General features: G+C 39.7%; 1 protein-coding gene across 1 annotated transcript in view; it reads left to right on the top strand.

Annotated features, from left to right (window-relative positions):
• The window catches only part of LIMCH1 (LIM and calponin homology domains 1), a gene marked incomplete at both ends in the record, with an annotated part of 178,596 nt that overhangs the window by 75,093 nt on the left and 90,832 nt on the right, over positions 1-12,671 (top strand). The window contains one exon of the mRNA XM_080343784.1: positions 2,836-2,905. Within this exon, the coding sequence (XP_080199910.1) occupies positions 2,836-2,905 (70 nt within the window). The remainder of the gene's footprint in view (positions 1-2,835; positions 2,906-12,671) is intronic.

Below are 12,671 nucleotides of genomic sequence, written 5' to 3'. Positions count from 1 at the left end.
CAGGCATGGGTTAGGAGGGCTTTTCTCTCCTGCACACGCTTCTCCCTGGGCCATGGCCAAGGGCCTTGCACTGGGTCTCCAGTGCAAAATGGTTCAGGTTTTTGTTTGCCCTGTATTTCAACAGAAAGTGCTCATAAAACTTTACTTATCAAGACAGATTCTCTATATGAGTCTAAATCAGCACAGAAAATCTAGTTTGTGCATATTAACCTGTGTAGGAAGAGGTGTATTCAGTGGGTTTTTTTTTGAGAAGCAGGAACAGATGGTAACTTATGTGAGTGAAGGTGACCACTGAGACACTCTACATAAATAGTGTGGTTTTTCAGCCAGGTTGGTGGCCGAGCAAGCTTAAGCCAGTCGATATTTGGGCATTTGGAGTGTTGTTTTAGCTGAGGCAATAATTTAGAAGCAGCCAGTATGCTCTGGAAGAAATCTCCCTTTGGCACGTTCTGCAGTGAGCAAGTCCTGGGTGTTTTGGTGCCAGACTGTTTAGGGATGTTTCCAACAGGAGGTAAACATTTTAATAATAGACACCTTTCTCCCTCAGGCTTTTCCATCTTGCCCCATTCAATTTCCTCCCTCTTCAGACTCCAAACGGTGATCTAAAGATGTTGTTTATTCCCTGCTCCTTTCCTTCCTCTCATTTTATCCTTCTCCCATATTTCACAGGGAAGCCTGTACAAGCCATTTTGAAGATTTATTTAGAGCAGGCTTTGGCATTTGAGGTTTCCATTAAGACCTCTTTATTTTACTTTCTGTTACTGCCTACGGCTTTTGATCTGTACCTGCAAAATTAGTTATGGTGCCTAATGTATTCATGTTTGAGTAATAAAGAAAATGGGATGCTTTAGCTAATATATCATTTTTTTTCCTGAGATAGAACAGGGAGATTGAAGATGGAAATCACAACAGAGCTAGAGTATTTGGAAAGAAGTATTCTGTCAAAAAGAAAAATAATCTTAAGTTGTCTGTTGCAGCAGCTAAATGGAAAATAATAGTTCGTAGGGCTACTTCTATGCAAGTCTGAAAGGCCTTTTAAGGAAAAAGAAGTAGTGGTTATTTGTCATCCATGAAATAAAATTATGATTGTAGGAAGTAAGATGTGTGGCTCTTGCCATTCTGTGCTTCTTGGGGGAGGGGAAGCGACTTGTTTGTATATAAAAATATATTATTTCATCGTTTGTTTTTAGGACATAATAGTTAGTCTTAGTCTCAGCAATCTGTATGAGCTTAGATTACAGAGTTTTTAACTGCAAGAAGATCAAGAAAATACCCCCAACTCCCAAAAATATCATTCACATTGGGATTGTTACCACTCCTGATTATGGTGGTGGTGGAGATTTGGAGACTCCAAGTGTGTAATAACACAAGTATAACTTAGGAAAGGTTGGACAGATGCTTTATTAACTATGATCGTAGAGAACATTTAGAATAGCATCTCCCCCTATGCTCTCTTGTTCTCTCAAGGTGATTGCAGAGACCCAACCTATATACTGTCTCAGGGAAAAAAAGAAAGAGGTGAGGAAAAACAATCATTTCGATGTTAACGAAGCCAGGTATCGACCTCTGGGAGGGAGGGACTCCTTAATGAGCTTGATATCACAGTCCTAAGAAGGAATCAACTTAAATAACATGGCAGTGTGGAGAGATGGCTCTTGGAGGAGACTATAGGAATGTCACACCCAGTATTATCTTAGCTCATAAGTGAAGAGTTGGAAACAATCACAGACTCTTAGTTTTCACTTGAAAGGAATGTTCTTTTAGTTAGAATAAGCTTCTTAGCCAAACCTCTAGAATCTTAAATATTGATATTTTTACCACCACAGTAGTCTGCTAAGAGTCAGTTCTTGAATGGAGACAGTGTCAGCACAAAGTGAGATTCCACTCTTCCATGGTGGGTGTTCTGATTTTTAGAGAGGTTTACGTCATCATAGATATCTTTGTTTCTCTTCAAAGATTTTGAATTTGAAGTGCGTGTCTTGAACTGATGATTTGTTTCCCAGTGGATGCAACTGGTTGAATTTTACTCCTTGGGATAAAAGGCATAGGGGTTTTCTCTTGGGCAAAGGGTGGTAAAGAAACAGGGTTTGTTGCAACAGGATTTTATAATTAAAATTCCACACTTTTAGAAGCTTCATAGTTTTTTTTGAATATTCTAACAATGAGCCATGTCAGTACTTCTCATAGCATGGGGAACATTGTTAGGAGGGCTTACTAATCTTTGGACACCAAACAGTATTCAACTGTGGTATCACTGGCCTAGAGATGTTGTCAAGCTGAGGTGGGTTTCTTTGGACTCCCTTTTTATTTTTTTCACATTTACATTTTATGGGGACCTCTGTTCTCCACAATATAGACGAGGATGGTATTTAATTTCAAGTACAGATGCAGAAAAATATACAGGCCACCTATAAAGTACATGTCCTTTCTCACTTCCCTGCAGTGCAGAAACTGCTGGACTGTTCTTCCCAAGCTATGGTGATACACAGGTGACCTCTGGGTTTCGGCCCTCAGACCCTTTTAGGCATGACCTGCTTCTAGGCAATGGAAGCATACTGATGTGACAAAATTCACCCACAGCCTGTGAAGACTGATGTGTTCTAGATACTTTTAGGGTATCAGGGAAATATTGTTGTGGTACTGTGAAGTGGATATTTTTCGCCCCAGTTTTTTTCATTTAAATGATGGACCTTTGGGTACACATGTTTTCAGGAGGGGAGAAAGGGAAACGTCTTCCTTTTCAGCCATACTGAAATCCTTATATGCTGGGGACAAGTGTTTAATAATTTTGGATTGTGTGACTCGACACTCATAAATATTCCTTTCTCATAACAGGTTGCTGAATGCAATAAAGCCAGGATTGGTAAAAAAGATCAATAGACTACCGACACCCATTGCAGGTTTGGTGAGTATGTCAAACAGAGAAAAAAATCTTTCAGTCCTGCCTTTTTGCACCTTGATTTTATGACTCTGTGTTTTAGATAGCAATGATTTTTGTAACCTGAACTCTTCTAACCTACTAAATTCAGACAGTCCCTCTGCAATCTGAACTCTTGGTGTAGTCATCTTAAGACCTTCCAGTCTTTTTTTCGGAAGTGGGCAGTATTCAAGAAGCAGAGTATATTTATAGGGGAAGAATATCTTCTTGGCTGTATGTCATCTACCAGTTGTGGTGCTAGCTTTAGAAGGATTGGAATGCATGCATTAGAAGCTGTCACCACAGTTTTCTTTTGGAAAGAAAGAAAAATGTACTCGTGTATTATGTCTCATTTTCTCTTTACCCCAAATACCACTCTGCAGCTAATATTCATTGCGAGACTACCCAGGGAACTGTTTGATGTTGACTTTAAGGGCAGGGTAAAAGTTGGCCATAATCTGTTATAAGTGGGGAAGACCAGAGCAGAGGTGCTGACAGCCCGTGGGGTGCTCTGGAGGTCACCTCAGAAGGTGGCTCAGACCTGTGCTTGCTGCTGGGGAAGGAGGTAGGGTGTTGGATCTAACAGGGTTAGCCACATAGAAATATGGCTGTATTGATTCTACCTTGAGATGTGGCTAGGAATGAAAGGGCCCCTGAACATGTGGAAGTTGGCCATCCTTGATCTAGTCTAGTGATATACTTACATACATGGTTCCTTTCTGTTCTGTCACTATTCACCTTGTAGTTTAGTTGTGCAAGTTTCAGAACTTGTTGGTAGACGAGGTTAACTTTCTAAACCACATTAAAAAGTTTCAGTGTATTAGAAACCATGTTACATTCATTTTAAAATTGGTTCTATCATATAATTACATAGCCTTTGATTCTGGATCCTTCAACCTGTAGATTGACAGGCATATTTCTGCATGAATACTACCTAGTTTTAGGATTTAATTTGTGATCTCCACCATGCTTTCTCTGAAGTTTCCTTGTGTGCCTTTCTTTTGCCTCTAAAACCCATCTAGTTTTATTCCTGTGCAGTCTTATTTGAAAGGAATATTTGGTATAAACAGCTGCGAAAGATAATGCTATTGCAGTTTTCTTTTCCTTGGCTCCCTTTCAGGAAAGACTCAGTTTTTGTTATGACTGTTTTAAGAGGATGATATTGAATTACATTGGGGTTTTTTCCTATTCATATGTAAAATCCCAAAGGTAAGGTGGTTATCGTAGAAGGGACATAGGAGTCATCATTATGTGTTTGTATTTTTCTCATTCCTTGAGATAAATCTCTCTTGTAAGATGTATATCTTCAAGGCATTAAAAAAAAAACACACACAAAAAAAGTGTTTTTCAGGCTACTAATGATACAGCAGATCCTCTTAGTGTTGGAAAGTGACTTTTTTTCACCTTTGTACCTGTGTGCTCTACTTACATTTAGTAATTACTTTTCTAAATATTTTTTCCTAATAAATATATAGGCTATTAAAAAAGTTCACTGGTGCTTCTGCCTTCTTGAACATTACCAATGGTTGTTTTTATCAACTGTTCTGTGAATAAATTGCTCCAAAGAAAGCCATCCAAAGGTCCCCTTGCTTTCAAAGGTTTCTAGTTCCACACCTGCTGACTGTTGTTGCCATTTTCACTTACAGGGATAAGTGGCTGTTTTAAGTATTGCATGTGAATTTAAATGATCAAGTGCTCTAGTCTGTTACACATATTTATGTAAATTCTTTTAAAGTACAGACATCAGGAGTATGTTTGAGTGCAAGGTGTAACTTTTTTCTTTTACCTGTATCATGTCCATGTGTCTGAAATAAAAATAAATATTGACACTATAGTCCAGAAACAGTTATACCTCCCAGTGAGTTGACTGCATATGAGGGACATTCTTTTATTTATTGCCAATTTTTCTTTATTATCTTAGCTTTGGTTGGCTTGACATAGTATACAGTTACTTCTTTCCAGCCATTTCACCCCTGCAAGTGTGATTTCCTCAGTACATGTAGAAATACTGCAAAAGCTTCAGTACCTTTTCTGCCTTCTGTGAGATAGATGCTCTTGAACTCTTAGATACTTCTGCCTGAAAAGTGTAACTTAGTCATTTTAACAGAATTAGTTGTTTTCTCTCCAATAGCTGATAGAATAAGAATTTAGTTCATTAGCAGATACAATAAATAAGTTTTATTTTTTAGAGCTGGAGCTAAAACATGTGAGTAATTGTGAAATACTCAAAGTGCCTTTTGTTTCATCTTCAACCTCCAGAGACACAAACAGTCATATATTATGTAGCTCTACAAAATGTCTACTTGAGTCTAATTCTCCAGATGATACTCTCTTTTTCTCCTTTGTTATTGTAAGGACAAATGAATAAGTATGCTTTATTGAAAGAAAGTAACAGTAAACTTGAAGCCTGTATCAGAGACATGCTGAGATGTTCACCTGGGAGTATTATGAGGTGTAAAAATTTTGCCTATATTTCATGTTTGAGTGATTTCTCATAACACTGCTGTGAAGTATTATGTATAACTGATCTAGTGCTGACAGATTGAATTCTTCAAACTTTTCCTGGTGTTTAAAGCTAGATGAATCTGTAGCTACTCTGAAATTCTTACCAGTCACTTCCTCATGTGGTTTATGAGGGAATGGCTTATTTGCAGACCTTTTGTATACCAGAACAACACTTGTAAGCAATATTTATTGTTTATAGTGTTATAGTGCTAAAGTAAGGACTCAAGGATCTGCACACTACCATACTAAGCACAGGCCATATAAATACACAAAGATGACCTTAGTCTACTTGCAAATCTAAGTCGGAATGTGGATTGTGTGCAGCATTACATATAGAATTACATATGTTCAGCTTGACAGGCTTGTTTGCAGTTTGCTTTGATCTTCAGAAGTGCCGACTGCTTCTGTTATCACAGAGCAAATGATACATTGCTTTAATGAAATAAAATGTGGGACCAACAGTTTGGTATTCAGACATACAGTAACTATTAAATTTGATGAAATGCTTTCTCATTCCTGTTCAGCGTTCATTAATCCAGAAAGTTAATGCTCCCTCCAAAAAGCAAGTTCACAAAACATCCAAATAACATATTAAACCTAGGTAGGAATAACAGGCTTTGTTCAAAGAGCTGTGTTGTCGGAAGGAATTTTCTCGTGTGAATAATTGATACTGAGCATCTTTAAGACTGTCAGCTTTCCAGAAGCATCATTCCATGTATTTAATTGTGCAAGGCTGGAAAAGTATTTTGGTTGAGTTATTAATTAGAAGACCACGTGAAGCTGTGGAAGTCTTACAAAGATAGTGTGTTAGGATACAATTATTATCATTAATGTATAAACAATTTTTACAAAACTAGCAATTTTTTCAGTGAGTTGCTGTTGGTTGCTTTCATTTTGTATGACGCTCATAGTAGGCACAAATAGTTTTTACAGTTTCTACTAATTGCAATTTTGTACAACTGTGCTTTATTATGTATTTGGTTCTATAGAAATAAAGAAATTCCAACATCGTCATAGATAAGCTTTGTTCTGTAATGCTAACCTCTGTATGTTGACTATCTTTTTCCCTTACAAAAATTTCTAGTTTTTGCTTCCTGTCACCGAATAATGTCACTCTGTGTGAAAATAAAAGGTTTCTGCCTTATCTTTTGTTTGACAGGGTTTAAGAGAGTTTGTAGCATTACTTCAGTTCCTTGAACAATCCCCACAGGAGCTCAGACACTTACTTCAGAGGCTGTGTGAAAGAATCTCACATATAATAGTAGGAAGTAGTCAAGACAAAGTTGGAAAGCTGAACTTTACCTTGTATCTTGGCTCATGTTTCGGCACTACTGAATAAAAATCTGTTTACTGTGACATCCAGTTTTCAGCTTATGTACAGTCCTCAACTTTGTGACATTTACATGATTTGGTGATGGAAAATATAGCTCTGCAAAAGTCAGCTGATTGCATGGTTAATGCACCAAGATGAATAGAACTGTAACGTGCTGCTTGTTGCTTTGAAAACAAGGTAGTTTTTTTCTGTTATTATTTTCCTAGGAAGTTTCTCTTGGCAAAGTGTTCTCTGGAAACCTGCTATGAACCTTATTAAGAATAGCTACCTGTCTGCTGGTGGTGATAATTTGCTCTTACGTTGTACTATTGCAGAAATTCTAGTGTTTATGTCATATGATGTCCCAGAGAAATTGCAGTGTTGTGTTAGCTTTCAGGAGTTTGTGTTTCTAAGTTCAGCAAATTCTTCATGCCGTTATGAACCTGAAAATACAAACAAAAGTTGTTTGTATTGTGGCCTTGTATGCTTGTGTTATTTGATTTATTTTATGATTTCTTTAATTGCCCAAGCTTTCTAGACTCTGCTTCAAATTCACATTTCATTTAGATTTTTCTGCCCATTTGTTTTGGTGTCATCTGAGCTGGACAGAGCTACGTTATAAAATTCCTGCTCAGTGAATTTAGCCATATGGTGTACTTGCAAACATTTCTAAGTTTCAGGAAGAATACAAAAGTAAGCTAACAGGTGTTTCTTAACCAGGCTGTTTGTAAACAGAGTCTATGTGGAACAATCTACAGTGATGCTGTAGTTAATTCATGGCAGAGGAGGAAAACAGCCATCCATTCAAATTTGGCAGGAAGCACAGAGGAAGCAGCATTGATGAGGAAAAAATGAGATGCAAACCAATAAAACCTAAAACCATACACTGAAATTCAGCTGTTTCTTTTTTAGACTGGATTGAAGGGTTTTATTGCTTCCAATTAACCATGCAAATGCTGTCCAGAAAGCAGTGCTCTCCTCCCATTTAGAGAAAAACTAGAGAGTCAAATGCATAACACAATGCTGGCATCTCATTTAGTATTTTATTGGTTAAAATGTGCTTGCTCTGGTGTTGGGTTTGGCTCCAAAACCCTCATACTTTCGATGCTGGAAACTAATCATCGATCTGACATCCGGCATATGTGCCGGAGACATATTCCGCTGCTTCATTTGGGTTCAGCCTGTGTTGTCTGGGCTTCCAGGTTTGAACTTTATCCTGATATATGGGTGTCAGAGAGGCTGAAATAATAGGAAATTAATAAAAGACCTGAACTGTCAAGAAAAAAACAAAAGGGAGGTAAATGACCCCACCTTATTTATTTGTTGCATTTAGCTATAAAGCATACCCTCAGAGGAGTGAACCCAGCCAGCTCTTAGTAGTCTTCATGTTAATAAACCCACTCTGGCTCCTGAGCTGTCCTTAACATCCATGACAGTCCCTTTTGTCCTCAGCTACCAGCTGAAGGATTGCGTTTGTAATGGCTGGAGGTGAAACTTGGAGTGAGTGACACCTCGTTCTCTTCTGCATTGGCTGCTGCTAATCCCTCCCAGGCTTCTGTGTGGCTGCTGTACCTCTGGTCCCAGCCAGCACTCAACCAGGCTTCTGTAGGCCAACCTCACTGCTCATCTTCAAGGCCTTTCTTCTTTTGGATGCTTCCTTGGCTGCAGCGCTTACAGCGCACTCGATAAACTAAGGTGTTTGTTGGCAGGGACCACTACTCGTTATGCTAAGGCTACTGTCCCTTACTGCCAGTGTCCAGGAATTTGTCCCTCGTTATAAGCCAAAGTCTCTCATTTAGCATCCAGAACACCCTAAACAGTTTCCTTGTTGGGTCAGGGTGGTGCCAACCAAGATGGGTAAATGTTTGTTGGACACACGTGAAGAAGAGCTATGAACTGTAGCTGCCGTGGACAGATGCAAACTTTGTCATGTTGTTGAGGCCCATTCCCAAACCAAACTGGTCAGGATTCAAAAGTGCAGCAGTTTCAGTCAGCTAAAGCCATGCCCGGAGCCTGCTGAGCTCTGCTGCTGAGAATGTCATGACTTGATTTGGCCAAATGCTAATAATATGTGTAAGCTCTCTGTGGCAAGGCTCATCTGCTAGTCTGTTTTTGTCTAACACCTCACCCCATGAGTCCTGCTCTGTGGCCAGGACTCCTAGACAGTATGTTAATACAAATAATAAATAACCCTTACAAAAATATCACAGGCATTCCTGTGTCATTCACAGTCTGTTTTTAGACTGCTCCTGCAACTTGAGTCTTCAACCATAGCTCTAATCAATAGGTTTATAATCATCTTTATTCACATTGAATAATTTAAATGTTAATATACACATTTAGAGGTAAGGAGAACCTTTTCTGTGTTAAAACCAAGAGAGTATGGTCACTGCAGAGGATTGTTTTTGTTTTGTTTTACATGGTTTTATCGTGCAGCATTGAGAAGGGAAAGCCAGCTACCATGCTCTACTAAAAAAGGTGCTTGATTAAAAACAAAGAGTCTACCTGTTTGGGGGCTGTCAAGTGACTTTACAAAAATGTTATTTATAAAACTGAATAAATAAAGGCTTAGTGTAATGATTGTTTACTTCTATTTCTGGACACAGGAGTTTTAATAAAGTGAAGGATTCCAGGGATAACATTTGAAAACGGCAAAAAGAAAAACATTGCTGCTGATGAAGCTCTAATGCTAGGCAGCTGAAACATGAACTTGCCCTTATCATGGCATTAACCTTTACTATAAATGACAGAGTCTTTCCTCGGGTTGGAGAGGGCAGCTGGCTTCCAGGAGGAGCTTATTTGGTACCCGTGGAAAATGCAGGTTGCCCAGTGGATTAATTTTTAGATTTGTTTTCAGATCCTAAAGTGCCCTTTTGCAAGTTCAGCCATGACTTGCATTATGTTGGTTTACTGACTCTGGTCAAGTGAGTATTTCAGAAATGGTAAGCTTTAGAAGAACAAACCCTTTAATAATCTGTAAGTATCAGAAAAAAAATGATAATTTAACAAAATGCCATTCACTCTGTAGCTGAGGGTGGCACTAAATGAACTGAAGAATCCAGTGCCTTCCTCGAGGTGTTGTCTTAGAAACGAAGAGCCTCCTGAGCTGAATGACTTAAACTCTTCAGGACAAATCCCGCTGTTGAAGCTTATGACTTCTCTTAATAGTTAGGCAAATGTCATGTACTCTGGACATGTGTACCATTTTCAGGAACTGTCAGTGGAGGAGTTGGATGCCCTAAGTCTGCAAATGTGTTGACTGTGCCCTGTGATGAATGTGGCACTGTCAGAGTAATATCTAGGAACTTGCAAACTTTGGGTGATTTCTCTTGCAGAATTTATTTATTGGTTTGCCAAAGAGGATATAAAAAGAAGCACTGAGCTGGCGTGCTGCACATGAGCATGTGTGGTGAGCTACGAATATCCACATCTTGTGGCTGAAAGAAGTATCAGCTGTATTTTCTGCTTTTGTTCTTAACAAGAAAAACTAGACCTGAGGCTATGGTTGCGTCAGCTGTTCTAAATATGACTTTCCTATACCTTCTACCATGCCAGCACTACCCCACCAGCTGGAGCTGGCCACTGATCCTGTCGTGGTTGAGACGGACAAATAACATAGACCAAGTTCTTCCAGGATGAAAGAGGTAGATGCCATTTATTGCCACAAGTGCATTTTTATACAGTTTTACCAATTAATGTGTCTCTTCATTATTGGTTACAAGTTACAGCAGTAGCATCTCATTGGCTAATTTTGCTATCATCAATGTTACTCTTGTACTCCCTTCTCTCTCACAGGTACATCCTTAACATCTCCGGATACTCCTTTACTCCCATCTTTCTCACGGGTAGGCCTTCATATCTTCCAGGCTAATGTCTGTTTCCATGCCCTCCATCAGGGAATCCACGGACCCACCATAGTCCCCCACAGATCCATCTGAAAAATGCCCTTCTCCTTCATCTTACAGCATGTAACCTCATGAGCAGATGTGGGGGCAGGAGGGAAGGAAGAGACTCACCATGTTGGGGAAGGAGATGTCATTCAATCAGTTTAAAGTAGCTGCGAAGCTGCGGCTAGGGAGTTTAAACTTAGATGCAATCCGGAGTTTAAACTTAGATGCAATCCTGAAGTTATTGGCCAAAACTGAAGGACACAGGGACCTGGGCAATCTCATCCGCAAATCCCCCATTTAAAGGTTGCCTGTATTTAAAATGATACTTAATAGTACTCTCACTTCCTAATTCTGGAAAGCCTCTCACAGGTTGGAGTCTGTAGGTCTGCACTATAAATACCATCTCTGATCCTCAACTGTCTTTTTCAGTGATGTGTAGCCTCTGCTGCAGAGAATAACAAGATGCCAGTATTTATTTGACAATAAGAGCTAACGTGAGTGTCAGTGGGGTGGACCAGAGTAATAATATTTACTGTATTTGCTGCTACCCTGTGTTCTCACAGCATCTGAGAAGCAGGTACTGCTACCTATAAAATCCATATGATGCAGTCTGGAGAATGTTGATAACTGGATAACAGTGGCGCTGGAGATGTGAAAGGGGAGGGTACCTTCCAAAGAGCTCTTAACCTGACCAGTCCCTGGGAGGTGAGTGGGAACAAAAGTCTCCGCATTGTGATCAGACCAGTAGATCTGCCATCTCAAAATGGGCCAGGAAGGCTCAGATTTCCTATTACCTCTTCCTTTTGTGAGAAGGGGGCAAGCGTGAGTTAGCAACATCCTGTCATGACCCTGGTCCTGAGGCTGAAGATGGTGGCAGAAGAACGCTGTCCCTAATCCCCTTCCTGGCTGTGAATCAACTCGGTGAAATCTGTTGCAGTTTACGTCTGCTAGCAACTGTTCGTACTGTTACTATGCTGAAAACCTTTCCGGGCACTGCGAGTGGATTTCTGTCGGATGATGTGCGTGTCGCTCACAGGGCTGTACGTGCTGAATGCAGATGATGGAACATGTCTTTCCCCAAAGATCACATTGCGGTTGTTTCCCTGACTTAAAGCAAACAAGCAAAAAGGCAAACTAGTGCAAAACTGATGCCTTAGAGATCCGCACGCAGTGATTTCTTTGGTTTAAGAGCCCAGTAAAATTCTGCAGTCTGGTACTGTGGTCAAGAGTTCACAGAGGCTGAAATCTCTGACACAGAAGTCTCCTTTCCTTCTGCATTCCTCAGTGCTCCTGGATTAAAGCCACTCGCTTCCTGCTTGGCACTGTACTTTCCAATTGTAATGTGTTTCCTCTTAAATGTCCAGAGGTCTAATGATACTATTGTAAACCTGTTAAAATTAATGCTGCAGAGGAAGCAGCTTAGTTAATTGCTTGTGCAAAAATACGGTGGTAGGCTGAACCATCTGACTGAGGGACATCAAGGGCATTAACTATTAACTTTTTGAAAGCTGAATAGCCTGGTGATACTATGTGGAAATCTGTCCCACAGCTTAGTAGGAGAATTACAGATTCATTTCTGGACAAGCAATATAACTAACACTCCAGAAAATTAATACTAAAGTACAGAGGCAGTCCTCAGCTATTTTAAGTGGTGTCCTTCTGTCAAAGTCCTTGCTAATGCCACGTCTTTGTTTGCTTCTGCCTCCTCATCTTCATGCGGGAAGCACTGTTACTTAGGTGGCAAATGTCTGTTTCTGTTTAGGGCAATAGTCCTGCTGATTTATTGCGGCATGATGTGTGAAAGGGGTTTTCTTTTCAGGCTTTTCAGTAAGGGGAGAGTATTGAACTTGCTAAATGCGTGCATGCATCCAAGTGTGTACTGAGTTCAACTCCACTTTTTTCAGTCCATTCTGTATGCTTCATCACATCGGCTTTTCTCTTTGAATTGTTCTGGTTCTTATGCACAATTTAGAACCAACCTTATGTTTCCCCATAAGGCCAATGGTAAACATTAGGCTTTTTCCCCTCTTTCCCTTTCTTTTCCATT

Source organism: Nesoenas mayeri (assembly GCF_963082525.1).
Source record: "Nesoenas mayeri genome assembly, chromosome: 4".
Taxonomy (NCBI): domain Eukaryota; kingdom Metazoa; phylum Chordata; class Aves; order Columbiformes; family Columbidae; genus Nesoenas; species Nesoenas mayeri.
This window is presented reverse-complemented; position numbering and strand designations above follow the sequence as displayed.